Source organism: Papaver somniferum, chromosome 3, assembly GCF_003573695.1.
Source record: "Papaver somniferum cultivar HN1 chromosome 3, ASM357369v1, whole genome shotgun sequence".
NCBI lineage: Eukaryota > Viridiplantae > Streptophyta > Magnoliopsida > Ranunculales > Papaveraceae > Papaver > Papaver somniferum.
This window is the reverse complement of record NC_039360.1, coordinates 76,092,571-76,111,185: the sequence shown is the minus strand read 5'-3', so window position 1 is coordinate 76,111,185 and position 18,615 is coordinate 76,092,571. Positions and strand designations below refer to the sequence as shown.

Genomic DNA, 18,615 nt, shown 5'->3' with positions numbered 1-18,615 from the left:
AGATATGGGTTAGAGTTTCATCATGTTCATTGCAAATTTGACAAGTAGTACGAATATTAGGTAAGACATAAACAATTCTCAAGCTGTTAGGTAATATGGCGTGAGCTAATTTAGAAATTAACATTTTTATGGATGGGGAGACTCTCATGTTCCATATTCCACTTGGTAAATTGGGCGAAAGTTCAATATTACTCTATCAGAAAATCTATAGGGATCAAATAATGCACCGTTGATATCACAGTATGGTTTACACTCCATTGTATAGTATCTATAATGTCTTGATGATTTTTTTTCATCTTGATACGGGAAATATACGCATGTTATGGGGTACACATAGTTTAGCTCGCAGTATATTTATTTTCATCACATTTGGACCTTCGTCAACTGCAAGTATTTTTTATGGAGGAATATAAATTTAGTCTGCCACCAATCCTTAACCCCAGTAGAACATGGATGCAGTGCCTAGTCTGTGTCACTCTTAACTCTAACAGCTACTCCTAATCATCGTCTCTCATGCATCACTGACAACTCTTTTCTTAGAAAGACATCAAAGCTTATTGGACATGACATATGTAACATATTGATTAAATAACAAAAATTCCTTCTGTATCAATCATTTTCAGTTCTTCTCCCACCAGAATTAGTTCCACCAAATACCTAAAAAAGTATTTATACTCCACCAATAAGAACCCTTTAGTCGTTATTAATTTATTATGTCTTTCTCAAGCATCTAATATTTTCTTTGCTGCCAATCTACGACTCCATATGATATAAAGCCAAAGCAATGAATCCCTCCTAAGTCCTCATCATCATCTCTCCTTCAACTTCAAGTTATCTCTACACTCTACTACCGCCTGCGATCTCCAGTTCAGTACATATGTTTTATTTAATCTGACCTTCAACTTCAAATTTTTCTACACAATCATTTGATTCAATCTAGCTGCAGCTCCATTCTTTTCTCTTTCGGTTGCACATATTTTTTGTTTTAACCGGCAAAAACACCTTATCAAATGATGAGACCATCCAAAACAAACTTGCCTTCCAACCTTAAACTAACAATTCTCGGCGTCTTTCTTGCTTTTCTTCTCATTTTCATCTTAAGAACAAACTTTTCATCTTCGCCACAAGATTCAACTTCAATTTCACGAAATGGAGCATTAAAAGAATCGAACTCTATCGAAGTAGTAGAACCAAGAACAAAATGCCCATCTTCTTCTGATCAACCCATAAAAACCTGCAACAAGATCCCATCAACCATCGCGGAAGCTCTAATGCATTACTCAACTTCAAACATCACACCTCAACAAACATATAGCGAGATTTCAGTTACCGCTAAAATACTAGAAAAGAAATCTCCATGCAACTTTCTAGTCTTTGGTTTAGGCCATGACAGTCTAATGTGGAGTACATTAAATCACGGCGGCCGAACAGTTTTTCTAGAAGAAGACAAGTCCTGGATTGAACAGATTAAAGAAAGGTTTTCGATGTTAGAGTCTTACCACGTCGAGTACGACCACAAAGTAAACCAGGCAGATAATCTGATGGGACTTGCTAAACGCGACGAATGCAAATTAGTAGGTGATCCAAGACATTCCGCCTGCCAACTATCTCTAAAAGGAATGCCAAATGAGATTTATGAGATAGAATGGGATTTAATCATGGTTGACGCTCCGACCGGGTACCACGACGAGGCACCGGGAAGGATGAGTGCTATATACACAGCTGGGATGATGGCAAGAAACAGAGAAGAAGGTGAGACTGATGTTTTTGTACATGATGTGAATAGAGTTGTGGAGGATAAATTTTCTATGGCATTTCTATGCGAAGGCTACATGAAGATACAGGAAGGAAGGTTAAGACATTTCACAATTCCTAGTCACAGAGAGACCTCTGGGAAGCCATTTTGCCCTTGAGCACTTTTGTTTTGCCATATGAAGGCCTTTTTATGTATCTGTCCTTTTTTTTTACTTCCTCTCAGATTTTTTTCTAGTATAAATTTGTTATTAAAATTTTCATATAATACCAGTAAATTCAAGGACCATTATTATGGGTGTTTTACCTAATGTACCCTCACATTTTTATGTTTTCTCTTCGACTCTTCCCAAAAATTCTTTTTATCCCTCCCTAGACTGGACACCATTTCTGCACTCTTGAAGTCAAATTCTAAACTTGAAATCTGAACTGAAGAAAAATGAGAGGGGGTTCATCAATGGCGAAATCCATTTCTACGATCCTAAGGAGGAGATCAGCTTCATATTGTACTAGCAGTGGAGATAGCTTCGAGAGTTCGAGGCCTAAGATCTTTGATCGCCAGCTCAAATTCAGACAAGTTAGTCGCTCTCTCTATCTTTTAGCTATCAGCATAATAGAAAAAACATTAGACGAATCAATTGTTAGCTAATATGTTTTCTCATCACCTGTCTATGATTCTTTTTAAGAGAAGAGGTTTCTGAATGTGTCAATTATTAGGGTTTTAGGTTGTATAGTTTGGGATTAGAAACAAATTATGACAATGTCTTACCATGGATAACATATTTGTTTGAAATGAGTTTACTGCTTGTTTAGTTTATTAACTTAAATGGATTGATAAATCATAATTGGTACAAGTATGGCGAAACTTCACATAGTTATTAGTTATGAAACATGTGTAGTAAATGCTCACTAGTATTCAACAGAAGAATCGTTTATCTGAAGACTAAAGAGTGTGATATATTGATGTTTTGGTTCGTGTGATGGTTATAAGATTTATGGATTCAATAGAGTGCTCTAAATGTTGTCATTCTATGTGATAGATTGATATATTTGTGCAATGCATGTTCAACTCTTTTTGCTATCTTATAGCCACTAATAAAATTTGATTATCTTCGTGTTCCGAATTTCTAATTGTTGTTTGCTTCTTTTACTTATTAGCGTGACCGAGCTGCATGGTTGATGAGCCGCAAGGATCCTTTTGTTGATACAATTGCTGAAAACATGCTGGATCGTTTGGAGGTAATTATTCAGTTACTTACCTACTTTGTTATACTCCAGTTTACTTAGGTTAAAAAGTTTGGTGAAAAGGTATGTATTTCAGCATTCTACTTTTGTACCTGGTCTCGGACTGTAAGTATCCAGGAACCAAGTTTGGATTTATGTCTGAATAACTATCTTCATCTCCTGAAATGTTGAGTTCTGTAATGTTGTCACTTAGTTGTTTTCTCCTTACCTTTCATCAGGATTGCAAGAGGACATTTCCCACAGCACTAAATATGGGGGGCTCCTTGGAAGCTATTAGGCGGTTGTTACGTGGGCGTGGTGAGAGTTTGTTCCGAGCTTACATTATTCTCTCTTTTATCTCGCGCTCTGTAGATGGACATCATATATCTTTCCAATATTTTCTGTCTTTGCATACATTTTGTTTTTCATACCTCAATAGAGAGGATTATCTTGGTGACAGGGAGATAAGTGTTTTCTCTGTTTCATTTCAGGTGGCATTGAAAAACTCATTATGATGGATGCGTCTCTTGACATGGTTAAATTATGCAAAGATGCTGAGCCAGATTTATCTACTACTGACAGCATAGAAACATCCTTTCTGGTTGGTGATGAAGAGTTCTTGCCCTTACAGGAAAAGTATGCTTAGTGGAAGTAGCTAGATTTAATTTTTTATTTGGTTTTCATATTTATCTTTTATGCATGTTGCATCAACTGATTCATTTACAAATTTTATTTTTTAAGCTCTCTTGATCTGGTAATCAGTTGCTTGGGTCTTCACTGGACAAATGATCTTCCAGGAGCGATGATACAAGTATGTACACTTATATGCCCTGTTGTAAAAGCATTTTATATTATGCTCTGGTGAATAACTATCATCATTCCCGGAAGTGCCGAGTTCTGTTATCTGTTTAGACCACTTGTTGTGGTATATGATATATCTATATCTGTTCCAATTTTAGAAATAAATTTGAAATAGATATAGATATACCACTACAAGTGCTCTTACCACTTGCTTTGCTTTTAGACCGCGTTGTATCTCTTTGTGGGCTCGTTTGGAAATAATTCAAGGTCTTATTTTCTTTTAGAATGATATCCTAATCATAAAAATCATCTCTGCTAAAAATCAGGCCATTATAAAGTTGCACCCTTAAGGAGTTGGGTGATATCTAATGGGTAGTGCATTCTTGTTTACAGACAAGGTCCAAGTTTTAGGATGATTTAATATTTTAGGATAATTAACATGGTGGTGAAACTATTGTCTAAAGAATTCAAGTGTTGGATGGTATGCATGTGTTATCTTAAGGCAGTATAACCATGGTAACAGTGCATCTCTACCTATATATTTAAGGGGATATACATGTTTTAATCACTTTAATAGTTGAAACGTTTATGACAGTGCAGATTGGCATTGAAGCCTGATGGACTTTTTCTGGCAGCTATTCTTGGTGGAGAAACATTGAAGTACTTTGATTCTTCTCTATCCAAAATCTTTTTGCGCGCTCGAAAATCTGTGATGTGTAACAGTTTTCCTTTTGCCTTCTAAATGGGATTATAATTAGGGAGCTAAGGATAGCATGCACTGCAGCACAAATTGAGCGTGAGGGAGGTATTAGTCCACGACTTTCTTCTTTGGCACAGGTAAATACCACCATAATTCTGAAATGTGATCTTAGTGGGACATATTTGTTATTTTGTTAGGTTCTAGTTTGTCACTGCACTGATTTTTGTGCTGTTGTATTTACAAGCATGTATCTTTTTGTGTTTCATGTTTAGGTGCGAGATGCTGGCAATCTTTTGACAAGGGCCGGCTTTGCACTTCCAGGTGTTGATGTTGATCAATACACCGTTAGATATGAAAGCGGTGAGTATCCCTACAACTTTCTTATTCCAGTTCCAGTGAGCTAGTCACAGCGTCAACCACACCTTATTATTTCGTACATATTGTCATTATGTGATAGCTCTGGACTTGATTGAACATTTGCGTGCAACGGGAGAAACAAATGCTCTTTGGCAAAGGAATAATGTGAGTATGTTCCCTAAATTCTGGATTGGTATTGGAAAAGCTCAGCCGCATCATTGACTTTTTGTTATTTGCAAATGGATATAGTTATTAAATAGAGAAACAGCATTGGCAACTGCATCTGTCTACCAGTCGATGTTTGGAGCTGAGGATGGAACCATACCCACAACTTTTCAGGTGGTTTATTAGTTGTGTGTTCATTGTAAATTTGTTAGTTAGCAGGAAAACATATATGAGATGAACCATCTGATCACACTGTTGTCTGCGTTGTCAAACTCAACAATTTGGTCTAGCTCACTTAAATTGATGCTTCTTAAAACTGAAATGGCGAGACAAAAATCAGCAGATCTGTTTTGATTATGTTTGAGTCATTGAATATAGATTCCTACTTTACTTTTTGTTTTCTTGCAGTTGGTGTTAAACGGTCATTTAAATTGATACAAATCCGAGTGAGGATTGTTGCTTATAATCTTATACTAGATGGTTGCCCCTTAAATTTTTTCTTTTTATGTGGTTTGGCATTTGTTAAGAATTTGATATCTCTTATTAACTTGTTCTCTCTTTTACAATACGTTGATACATATATATATATGATTCATACTTGGGAAAGAAATAACTTCCTAACACGACTCTAACTCTTGACCAATATAAAGAGTCCTAATCAAAGTACATTCCATATCAGTCTCGGATTCTCGGATTTGTTACCGAGCTTAGAAGTCTTATTATATAAGACTTTCCTAAACAATCTCTAAGAGACGTACATAACTGAGACTTTCCTAAACAGTCTCAGTCACGTGTCTCAATACCCCCCCTCAAGACGGAGCATGCAGGTCACAAATGCCCATCTTGGATAAAATAGCATGGAACTGAGCTTTTCCCAACGACTTTGTGAATATATCCGCCAACTGCATTGTGGTAGGAGTATAAGAAGGTAGAATAATCTTTTGTATTACCGCATCCCTTACTAGATGACAGTCCACTTCAATATGTTTTGTTCTTTCATGAAAAACAGGGTTCTTCGCAATATATAAAGCTGATTGACTATCGCAAAGAAGACTCATCGCTTGTGTATGATAAACCCTCAAATCACTGAGTAATTGTTTCAACCATTTCAATTCACATGTAGCCGCCGCCATGGAACGATATTCTGCTTCAGCCGAGCTACGAGACACAGTTGGTTGCTTCTTAGTCTTCCAAGATACTGGCGAATCTCCAAAACAAATAAACCATCCCGTCAGTGAACGCCTAGTTAAAGGACAACTTGCCCAATCTGAATCACACCAACCTCTCAAGGTTAAACTACTATCAGAGCGCAACAGAATTCCTTGTCCAGGATTCTTTTTCAAATATCTAACCACACGAAGTGCTGCTTCCCAATGCTCCATTCTTGGTCGTTGCATAAACTGAGATAAGATATGCACTGAGTAAGCAAGATCTGGTCTGGTGACAGATAAATATATCAAACGTCCAACCAATCTTCTATACTTTTCTACATCATAAAGCAAATCTCCTGTTGCTAAAGCAAGACGATGATTGGTTTCAATAGGAAATTCTGCAGGTTTCGCACCCAATAAACCTGCCTCCATTATAATATCCAACGCATATTTCCTCTGGCATATGTAGAAACCTCGTTTACTACGAGCCACTTCCAAACCTAGGAAGTATTTTAATTTTCCTAAATCTTTCATCTTAAAACATTGACCCAAGTACGCTTTAAATTGTGTAAGCGCAACTAGATCATTCCCTGCAATAATTAAATCATCAACATACACCAGCACATTAAGTTGCATCTTTCCCTTCATCATAGTAAAAGAGAATAATCTGAGTATGATTGCCGAAACCCATAATTCTTCAATGCAGTTGATAGCTTCGCAAACCAACACCGCGGTGCTTGTTTTAGGCCATACAACGATTTCTTCATCTTACACACCATATTCGGATTACCCTTAGCAAATCCTGGTGGTATTTTCATATATACTTCCTCTTCCAAATCTCCATGTAGGAACGCATTATGCACATCCATCTGATGCACATACCACTGTTTAGCTGCAGCTACAGCCAAGAACATACGAACCGTTGTCATCTTTGCCACTGGTGCAAATGTCTCATTGTAATCTAATCCTTCAACTTGATGACAAAAATCACAAGTCTCGCCTTTAAACGTACCAAATTCCCGTTTTCATCATATTTTTCCGTATATATCCACTTACTTCCTAAAGCTTTCTTACCAGGTGGCAGTTCTGTTAGATCCCATGTGCCTTGTTCTTCTAAGGCCCGTATTTCTTCCGCCATTGCTTTCCTCCAGCCTGGATGTTTCATTGCCTCTCTGAAATTCCTCGGCTCAGACTTTGCAGATATTGTAGCAATATAATTTTTATGCATGTCCGAAAACCTGTCATAACTAACATAATATGTCAAAGGATAAGGTGTACCTGAGGATGATGACTGTGATGATTGAGAGTGAGATGGACTATTTTCTCTAATGGTGCATGTCACAAAACCTTTAAGCCTACTCGAGGGAATCTTCTGACGCTTCCCCTTTCCTAAATCTTCATTCACAACAGCAGCATCCGTGGCTTGTTCATCATTGTTCACAACAGCAGAATTTTCTGACGCTGTAGTCTGACGCTGAACAGATACATCTTCAGCAGGTGCCGCAGTTTGTACTGCGATATCTCCATCTATCTGTCGTTGTTTTCCTGCAGTTTCTTCACCGCCAGCGGATAGGGACTCTTCATCATCACTCCACTCTTCACCATTACGATCAGTCTCAGCTGTAGTCCCAGCAACATCAGTCGCTATATGACTTCTAGAGCTCCCCATAATGTCCGTCTCAACTGTTTTACCATTCAACTCAGTCTTAAATGGAAATTGTGTCTCACAGAATTTCACATCTCGAGACACCATAAATTTTCTTGTGTCTAGATCATAAACTTGCCATGCCTTCTTACCATATGGGTAGCCAAGAAACACACACCTCCGTCCTCGACTAGCAAACTTATCTCCTTTACTATTTTGATCATGTACATAGCACAAGCACCCAAACACCTTCAACGGTTTATATATAGGTGGTTTTCCAAACAATACTTCATATGGTGTTTTATTATTTAGGATAGGTGTAGGCGTACGATTTATCAAGTACGCTGCTGTCAATGCACACTCTCCCCACAACCATTTCGGCAAGCTTGCTTGAAATCTTAAAGCCCTTGCTACATTCATTATATGTTGATGTTTTCTCTCCACTCTTCCATTTTGTTGAGGAGTACCTACACATGACGTCTCAAAGACTATTCCATTAGTCTTAAAATAACCACGCAATGCATTAAATTCCGTTCCATTATCACTTCTAACAATTTTAATATCTTTGTTAAATTGACGCTTCACAAGAGCAACAAATTCACGAAATTTTGATTCAACTTCTGTTTTATTCTGAATTAAATAAATCAAAACACCTCTTGAAAAATCATCCACTATTGTCAGAAAATATTGAGCTCCACATGATGAAGGGATCTTATAAGGACCCCATAAATCTGTGTGAACTAAATCAAAAATACAATCTGATTTACTCAAACTACTAGAAAAACTGCTTCTACAATGCTTTGCCCGAGGGCAAATATCACAAGCATCATTATTCTTTTTGATTAATCTACTCACACCTTGCAACTTCTGCAAAACTTTCTCTGAAGGGTGTCCCGTACGTTGATGCCACAACTCATATGTATCTTCACGCACAGCCATAACTTCAACATGCGGCACACCACAGAAAATATATAGTCCACCTTGTCTCTCAGCCACTCCAATCATCCTCCTCGTAGACCGGTCCTGTATAAGACATAATTTGTTATTACACTGAAGAATACAGCTCATCTCATCAATAAGTTGTGTGACTGAAATTAGGTTACAGGTTATCTTTGGCACATAAAGCACGTTTTCAAGTTTCAATCCACCAGGAAGAATCACAGTTCCTATTTTCTCAGAGGATGCATACTTTCCATCAGGCAATCCAACTGAACATGCCCTAATATCTCTTACATTTATCATGTTAAGAAGTTCATACATAACATGGTTTGTTGCTCCTGTGTCAACAATCCAAGATGTTTTATTCTTTTTACCTTGTAGATGAGAACCCGACTTTCTTGAGTTTAAAAACTCCATCACCTGTTGTACTTGTGCAGCTGTTACTCCTACTAGACATGCTTCATCAGCTGATGACGTACCAGCACTATCTTTTGCTGCCGAAACTTGCAGGTTATGAGCACGGACATGATTCCCTCCTTGTCCTCTACCTCCTCTTCCAGCACGTCCTCTTCCTCCAGTTCTTCCTCCTCTGCCATTCTTTGGTCTGTCTCCCCACCATTCTGGATATCCAATGATTTTGAAACACCCATCATCTGAGTGTCCTTGTCTGCTGCAAGTTTTGCAGTACTTGGTGGGATCATAAGCACTATTAAGTAGGCGTTGATCAGCTTGCACTTTGAAGGCCATAATATTATCTTGCATCTCTGTAGGTACTACTCCATCTCCAATCTTTAGGCGTTCTGAGTTCACAATGGTTTGATACGCAACATCTACAGACGGCAATGGTTCCCTTGCAAGCAATTGTTCACGCAAAGAACTGTATACAGAATCTAACCCAATCAGAAAATAGTGCAAGAAATCTTCTTCTCTTAACATACTTACCTGAGATGCGATATTACATGTACACTGTCCACACTTGCATTGCGGTATCTTCATATAAGTCACCATCTCATCCCATATTTTGTTCAATCTGCCAAAATATATAGCAACTCCCTCTGTTTTCTTCTGTTTACATTCACTTAAAGATGCTTTTAGTTGACATATTCTTGTTCCACTAACAACGCAAAATCTTCTCTTCAGGTGTGCCCATAATAGACTTGCATCCTCATAATCTCCCAGGGTTGATCTTACCGTCAACTCCAACGTGTTACCAATCCATGACACCAACGTTGATTGCACTGCTATCCAATCTTCTAACTGATATGGATCTTCAGGTCGCTTGATGGTTCCATCAATGAAACCATATTTTCTCTTGGCTATCAACGATCTTCTTATGGCTCTAGCCCATTCATCATAATTATTCCCTCTCATAACTATTGGAGTGATGATAGTTCCTGGTCCATCACTCGATCCTAGATGATATACAGGATTCTTCTTCTGTGTATCATATTCCATCACCTTCCCTTTTGATGATTCAATCTCATTGACCATCTTTAGTTTTTTTTTTTTTTTAGGTTTCAAAACTGGCTCTCGATGCCATGTTAAGAATTTGATATCTCTTATTAACTTGTTCTCTCTTTTACAATACGTTGATACATATATATATGATTCATACTTGGGAAAGAAATAACTTTCGAACACGACTCTAACTCTTGACCAATATAAAGAGTCCTAATCAAAGTACATTCCATATCAGTCTCGGATTTTCGGATTTGTTACCGAGCTTAGAAGTCTTATTATATAAGACTTTCCTAAACAATCTCTAAGAGACGTACATAACTGAGACTTTCCTAAACAGTCTCAGTCACGTGTCTCAATAGCATTGTAGGTGATCTACATGACAGGGTGGAAGGAACATCCATCGCAGCAGAAAGCGAAAAAGAGGGGCACAGCTACTGTTTCATTCAAAGACATTAAGAAGCAATTTGGCACTGATTCAAGCTAAACAGGCACAGTCGATCTTTTGAGTCATCCTTTTGGTAGAGTTATATGAAGGACCTCACAACTAGATACCATCACCCAAACGATACGAGAGCACTTAATCATGTTCTGTAAACATCAATCTTGCCTGTTTATACCTTGTCAAGCATGCATGATGCAATATTGAGTTGGTAAACTCAGCAGTCTGAATAAATGATGAAACAAGATTGCCTTCTGTAAGTCTATAGTCTCTGTAACTACTCATGAGTGTTGCATTTGTTAGTTTTTTTCTTCTTCTACAAGTCTGTAATCTCCGTAACTTCTCTAAATGTCATTCTATTCAAGAAATTGGTATCAGAATCTATCAGCAACATTTAGATGATCAATATTAACATTCAAACCAGTAGAAGTTCAAGAAGATAACAATAGTAGTAGTTCACTGAATTTTTACTCTCGCAGGAAATGCTCTGGGAAGTTTAGCCTCTTTGTTTGAGCTGAAATCACCGGTAATGTTCTGAGGCACTGAATCCAGCAGCGCTTAATTGATCTGTGGTAATGATGTGGCAATAATGGTTATCGTTGGCCAATCAAAATTTTGCTCACACGTCAGTGATGCCAAATTTGACCACTCGGAATATACTAAAAACCGATTCATTGAGTCCTAAAACCAGGACTAGATAGAAAAGCGCAGTAATGATGTGGCAGAACATAAATCAACCAATAATCATCCGCCACATCATACACCACCTAAGATACCACGTCATATTTTCACTTCCGTTTCTTTAAACCCAGACCAGGAGGAACAACACCAAATTCTAGAACGTGAATTTCACTCTTTAGTAATTTCGATCGATTTTATTTTTATAAATAAATAATAAATCTTCAAATTCTGTTTATTTTTCATATAAAAAGGAAACGAGAAACGATTGACCAGTTACGAAATTAGTTGTTCGTCGTCTTCGTCTTCGTCTTCATCAGAGGATTCAAATTGAAGTTTTTTTTGCAAGAAAATTGGAAGCCACCAGATCCATGATGGCAACGGTCTGGTTAAAATCAGGGTTCATAATTTCATTTTTCATATTAGTCAGTTTCTTTCCAATTCAATCAGAATCAGCAGTCTCAAGTATAGATCTAGGTTCAGAATGGATGAAAGTAGCAGTAGTAAATCTAAAACCAGGTCATATTCCAATCTCAATAGCTATAAACGAAATGTCAAAAAGGAAATCACCGGCATTAGTCGCATTCGCCAATGGTGATCGATTAATAGGTGAAGAAGCTTCAGGGATTATAGCTAGATATCCTGATAAAGTTTATTCACAAGTTCGTGATATGATTGGTAAACCTTTTAGTTATGTTAAAAATTTAGTTGATTCGTTATATTTGCCATTTGATGTAGTTGACGATTCAAGAGGAAGTGTTGGAATTAAAACTGATGATGGTACGGTTTATTCTCCTGAGGAATTTGTAGCTATGATTCTTAGTTATGGTATGAGTTTATCTGAATTACAGACCAAATTGAAGGTTAAAGATGTTGTGATTAGTGTTCCTCCATTTTTTGGTCAAGCTGAACGTAGAGGCTTACTTCAAGCTGCTCAGTTAGCTAATATTAATGTGTTGGCTCTTATTAATGAACATTCTGGTGCTGCTCTCCAATATGGAATTGATAAAGATTTTTCTAATCAATCAAGACATGTTGTGTTTTATGATATGGGTTCAAGTACTACTTATGCTACTCTTGTTTACTTTTCGGCATATAACACCAAGGAGTTTGGGAAAACAGTCTCAGTTAACCAATTTCAGGTAAAAATCTTGTTGTCTTGCAGTTATGAAGTTTTTATTTTGTTTGTCAGGAGTATTTTGTTTATGTCTGCTTAGATGTCTTGTTGTTGGTTTGGTGAATTCTGGGTGATAACATGACAGTTGTTAATGTTACATTGGATTTTCCTGTGAAAAAACTCCATTTTTGCAAGGGAAACTAAGTGGATTATGGACATAGTATATAGCTATCTGATTTATGCTTATTTGGTTAGCTGCATTTTAGATTAGGGTTACAAAATATTACAATAATTACACTGAAACGATTCTATGTGTATTCGGGGTACTCTGTAACATATCTATTTTACTCCCTTATCGTCTCAGTCCATACCATTTTGGTTTTTGCATTCTTGTTGCTAACTTGTGGCTTGTGCTCCGTTGTTTGTTCCATTTCTTTGATGTTATGATTGGAGTTGCCTCGTTATCTTATGAATCATTGAACCCTTATTAGAAATATAATTAGTTCTGAGGAGGTTTGATTTTTTGTCATCACTTGGCTATCACAGGTAAAGGATGTTAGTTGGAACACAGATCTTGGGGGGAGAAATATGGAAATGCGATTAGTCGAGTACTTTGCTGATGAGTTCAATAATCAAGTTGGAGGTGGGTTTGATGTACGGAAATTCCCCAAGGCAATGGCTAAACTGAAAAAACAGGTTAAACGCACAAAGGAAATCTTAAGTGCAAATACAATGGCTCCAATATCAGTTGAATCACTTCATGACGATCGCGATTTCAGGTTAGCAACTTCATGGAAATCTTAAGTAAAAATTTCTCTGTTACGTTTGAAAAACTATACCATATGAGAAACAATAATTAGCACTAAAGGCCACTTTATGAAGGTCAAAGAAGTTCCTCTACTGTATGCTGAAGTTAATTAAAAACCCAAATGTCTTCGACTTTGAGTTTTCTCTAGTAATCGCAGATTCGTAATTTTAAACTTGTAGTGGTTATTGTAGGATCATGCAAAATTCCATTGATTAATTACTAATCGTTTTCTAATCGTTTTCTAATCAATTGATGTCAATTACTTACCCTTCTTCAGGAGTTCAATAACTCGTGAGAAATTTGAAGAACTCTGTGGAGACCTCTGGGAACAATCTCTGACTCCTCTGAAAGAAGTGATCAAAAATTCTGGTCTAAAGATTGATGATGTATACGCAGTAGAACTCATAGGTGGTAACACTCGGGTGCCAAAATTACAGGTCAGTATATTTACTGTATGGTATATTATTAGCTCCACTATGCATTTATAGAGTAGGATTCACTTCAAGTGCCATTGGTTAACAAGTTGATAGGCAAGCTAGGAGCAATTGATGGTTCTTCATATGGTTTTTGTTCCCCTTATTTCAGGCTAAGCTTCAGGAATATCTTGGAAGAAATGATCTGGACAAACATCTGGACGCTGATGAAGCTATAGTACTTGGTGCAGCGCTTCATGCCGCAAACTTAAGTGATGGCATTAAATTGAACCGCAAGCTTGGAATGATTGATGGTTCTTCATATGGTTTTACAATGGAGTTGCATGGTATTGAAAATGACAGTACTAAAGAGTTACTTGTACAACGTATGAAGAAACTTCCTATCAAGGTAAGACTTTTATGGTTTTGAAGTACTTTTACTAGATCTGACATAGCAGATGGTGAGACATACCATTTGACATCTTTTTAACAATCCTTATGTCCTGTCATTCAGCTTTTTAGGTCCATTAAGCATAACAAGGATTTTGAGGTTTCACTCAGTTATGAGAGTGGAGGCGCCTTACCACCAGGGGTTTCTTCTGATAAGTTCGCGCACTACACCGTATCTGGTTTGGCAGATGCCAGTGAGAAGTAAGAGAATCAACTTATGGAATTATAACTAAATTAAACTGTCTTTGTACCTTTGCTTAGTTTTAGGAAGTGTATGAGGTGTAATTCTTTTGGAACATGATTTACAGTAAGTATAACGTCTTACTTTTCTGGTTTCTCTAGGTATTCATCTCGCAATCTTTCTGCTCCAATCAAGGCAAATCTTCATTTCTCTCTCAGTCGAAGTGGAATACTTTCTCTAGATCGAGCAGATGCTACTGTCGAGATTTCAGAATGGGTAGATGTTCCCAAAAAGAACTTGACTGTCGAGAATTCAACCACTGTGATTCCAAACACATCAACTAATGCCGGCTCTACGAGCTCAGCAGAAGACAGCAAAACCGTTGGCGATTTAGATAGCGGTAGTAATGAAACATCCAGCTCCAATGGTGAAGAAAAAATAGAAACAGAAAAGAAGCTGAAGAAGAGAACATTTAGGGTACTGCTAAAGGTGCAAACTGGATAGCTACCTCTAAATTTATATTACTCACCCTTTTACAATAATGACCTTAACAACTTTTCAACATCTGAAGTTGGTTGTGATTGGTGTCTCTAATACTCCTTACCTCGGTGTCAGTCTGGAAGGGGTTGTTAATTTCATCTAATTACTGTTTTCCAATTTATAACTGTAGATTATTGAGAAGCCTCTGGGCCCTGGAATGCTGCTGTCGGATGAATCACTATCTCAAGCTAAATCTAGGTTGGACGCTCTGGATAAGAAGGATGCTGAGCGTAGAAGAACTGCAGAGTTGAAGAATAACTTGGAAAGCTTTGTTTATACTGCTAGAGAAAAGGTCTGAAACTCCTGAATCATAACTTAGTAATGTGTTTTGATTTCCTCCTCAAAGCAGTGCCATGGTTTAATAGTTCTTAATGAAGTTCCGGGCCAGACTATCATTTATCAGTGAAAAGATTAACCTTTAAAATAAACCTTTATTGAAACAAAACTAGCGCTACTTTTTGGAGCAATTATCTTGGGCAGGTTTAGCATTCCTTTATCGAAACAAAACTAGCGCTACTTTTTTTTTTCCTCCTTAAAATTTTAGCTCCTCCTTTCCTTTCAATGTTTATCAGTCAGTTTATTTTATTCAATTCAGTAATCTTACTTGGTTAGTCTTCCATTACTGACATTTTATTTATACCAGCTCGATTCAGCCGAAGATATTGAGAAAATATCAACCAAGGAGGAACGCCAATCTTTGATCGAAAAGCTTGAAGAGGTTAGTCAATGCTTGCGTTGCTAACATTTATTGTCTCCCTCGACTTTTTTTTTTCTTCCTTTTTCTTTCTTTAATGTTATGATGTTTTATATTGCAGGTGCAGGAATGGTTGTATACTGATGGGGAAGATGCTTCTGCAGCAGAGTTCACAGAACGTCTTGGTTTATTAAAAGCTAAATACGACCCCATATTTTTCAGGTTAGTAATGTTTAGTTGCTGCATTTGAATCTTCTTAATGCTATTGCGTGCTAAGGACGTATTAAATATCGACTTTTTATGCAGATTGAGTGAGCTTACTGAACGGCCAACTGCATCTGAGCATGCTCGAATATACCTTACCGAACTTCAACAGGTAAGAACTCTTTGAATCTGTGTGATTAACTGATAATCTAAAGACTAGAAATCATATATATCTTTCTACTTAGGTGCATTTGGTGTATTAGCCAATTGTTCAAAAGAAGAATAAGAAAACAGATTGAACAATTAACGTCCGTCATTAGAATTTTAGATCATGTTGACGAAGTGTTATATCGAGGTCTGAGTATGGTTCCTCAGTGGTTGTGTACTTGGTCATAATCTAGGCTGTCAACTGGTGGTTGGGAGCTTAAGTTTTTGCTTTATGTTTGGAGCATTTGGAACACAAAATCCAATTGGATATTTGTGCATTTGTTGCCTAGGATGTTCCTTGTCAAACTCAAAAGAATTAGCACATCAATTCTGCGTGCTTTTGGTCATCACGAAAATAGTTGTAACCTTTAATATTTTAGTGTACTTGGTCTGAAACCCTGATTTCAAGTTTCGAGTAGATCTTAATCGATCAGCTGTGAAGTTTGGTGATCAAAGTATCATAGAAAATAAAATAGTAACAGTTTAGTTGGAAAAAGGATCCTATCAAAGGCATTTTTGCACCACCTGACATGTTTCAGTACATAATCATCATACTTTAGGCATAAACATTGATTATGCACAAAACCTCATGCTGAAATAACGTTACTCCTAGTATTAGCACACAATGCGATGTATACAATAGTAAATACTTGCACAAATAATTCAGGACCTGAACATGATTTTTTATTAGCTTAAACTAGAGCGCATATGTTATCCTTATCCACTATCACCTCATATCTTGCAGAATCAGATTTATCTCATGTAAGTTCTTCAACATAATAAACATCTTAAACAGTACAACCACGTTCTACAGCTCTGTCATACATAGTATTTTATTTCTTTGCTACTAGGTTTATGCCATGGACTTCTACTTCTATTTCCTCATGCTCGAATAGAGTCTTAGACACCTAAAGTATATCTTACCCTTAAGTTAATCTTAAACACTTGATCAGAGCTTTATTTTAATCCCGCTTATTATTAATCTGGCTAGATAAAACTAAGTAAAGAATAAGTTAAGCTGAACATGATTGTGCAAAATAAAAAGCCAACAGATACAACCCAAAATTGATGCATTTTTGATTTTTATGACCGTCACTTCCACAGTAGCTATTCCTTTGAAGCGTCTTTAAATTTTCTTACAATTATAAATATAATCAGTGTTTCGATATTAACCTGATACTGTTTTCAGCAGCACTAAATCTAGGAATTTTTTGCATATTATGCAGATTGTAAGTGATTGGGAGAAAAACAAATCTTGGCTTCCAAAAGAGAAAATCGATGAGGTATTCTATCAGCATCTCATCTATCTCATCTTTCAGCCTTCTCGATTCTCTGTTCTAGCTTTATCTAGGGATATCTTGGATAGTCTTTCAAGCGATCCATAATATTTTCAGGTTCGAAGTGAGGCTGAGAAGTTCAAGAAATGGTTGGCAGATAAGGAGACTGAACAGAAAAAGTATGTGTTTCTTAATAGTTTTGTGATAGCACTTTTCAGTCTTCAATGAAATTAGTGAACTAATCTTGCATGTGGGGAGGCCTTCATCTGTTGCTAATAACTTGCTTTCATTGCAGAACTTCTCTGTTTAACACACCAGCATTTTCATCCGAAGATGTGTACGACAAATTGTTTAATCTCAGGGATAAGGTAATGTAAATTCTTTTTGTATACACTACAGTAAGCAAATTCTCTTTCCTTGAGTTGAAATATATCAAAACTCTCGACTTCTTTTTTCTCCATTTTTCTTATTTAGAGTCCGACTTGAATTCATGTAGGTTGCAACATTGAACAAGATCCCTAAACCAAAGCCAAAGGTTGAGAAACCACCGAAGAATGAAACTGATAGCAAGAATGAGAAGCCAAAATCTGAGAACTCGTCTTCTGAGAAGTCCTCCAAAGATGAATCAACTGCATCATCAAATGGCGAAGATCCAGAAAGTGGTCGTGACGAGTTGTAAATTAGAACCGATGAGGTAACCTTCCAGAAGTAGTGAGTTGTGTCCTTCTATACGGATGTTTGGTTGACAATATGTTTGAAAGAGGTGGTGGTGACGGCTTCTGGAGCTTGCCAGTTTTTGTAAGGTGTTAGGCAGAGCAGTCTTATAGACTAGGCCAGCCAGGCATTATCTAGAGCCTCAAATGGTTCGAGCCTAAAAAGTTTTAATTTTTCTCACTATACCGAACTGATGTTACAGTTCAAGTTCTAGGCTTGGGCCACTATACATGTCTAAATTAAATTGATATGATTGAAAACTGAATTTAGATGTAAGAAACCAGAATTTATCTAGGTTTAGATCTTGGCTTTCTTTTCTTTCTCATTCTCCTTGCACGAACAAAGAGAGTGCAATTTATTTAGGCTTAGATCTCGTCTACTCTCTTTTACAGTATCAATATCGTACTCTCTATTTTTGAAATTATTAAAGGGTATCTAGACTTTGTCTACTTGGTCACTGACTAACTGAAAAAAGAATATGTTATGGTTGCCAGAATGGAAAGATTCAAAGCCTCTGTTTCAGTCTTTATCTCACGAGTACAATTATCATTCTTAACAAGGTTACGGACTCCGAGAATGCTGCATTTTTCTCGAACCCCACTGAGAGCTTGGACTTCGAAGTTTACATTTTTATATGTCAGTGGGCTAAGCAGAATTATTGTAGTGTTAAATACGCTAGTGAACCGTCGGTTAGAAAA

General features: G+C 37.0%; 3 protein-coding genes across 3 annotated transcripts; all 3 read left to right on the top strand.

Moving 5' to 3' along the window:
• The first annotated feature begins 763 nt into the window (after positions 1-763).
• LOC113356537 (glucuronoxylan 4-O-methyltransferase 1-like) lies at positions 764-2,063 on the top strand. The gene has a single exon (XM_026599698.1). It carries the CDS (start codon positions 1,011-1,013, stop codon positions 1,911-1,913), a length of 903 nt encoding a protein of 300 aa, XP_026455483.1. The 5' UTR covers positions 764-1,010; the 3' UTR covers positions 1,914-2,063.
• Positions 2,064-2,104: 41 nt separating this feature from the next.
• LOC113356536 (putative methyltransferase At1g22800, mitochondrial) lies at positions 2,105-5,492 on the top strand. Its single transcript, XM_026599697.1, has 10 exons — positions 2,105-2,329; positions 2,911-2,991; positions 3,216-3,294; positions 3,468-3,612; positions 3,718-3,787; positions 4,373-4,437; positions 4,536-4,614; positions 4,750-4,837; positions 4,935-4,999; positions 5,084-5,492. The coding sequence occupies exons 1-10, from the start codon at positions 2,192-2,194 to the stop codon at positions 5,183-5,185; spliced, it is 912 nt and encodes a 303-aa protein (XP_026455482.1). The 5' UTR covers positions 2,105-2,191; the 3' UTR covers positions 5,186-5,492.
• Positions 5,493-11,468: 5,976 nt separating this feature from the next.
• On the top strand, positions 11,469-18,366 carry LOC113356533 (heat shock 70 kDa protein 17-like). The gene is made up of 14 exons (XM_026599694.1): positions 11,469-12,454; positions 12,976-13,208; positions 13,515-13,674; positions 13,823-14,059; positions 14,165-14,301; positions 14,443-14,770; positions 14,952-15,113; positions 15,465-15,539; positions 15,637-15,737; positions 15,822-15,891; positions 17,153-17,209; positions 17,321-17,382; positions 17,499-17,571; positions 17,700-18,366. Exons 1-14 carry the CDS (start codon positions 11,684-11,686, stop codon positions 17,880-17,882), a joined length of 2,649 nt encoding a protein of 882 aa, XP_026455479.1. The 5' UTR covers positions 11,469-11,683; the 3' UTR covers positions 17,883-18,366.
• Positions 18,367-18,615: the final 249 nt, after the last annotated feature.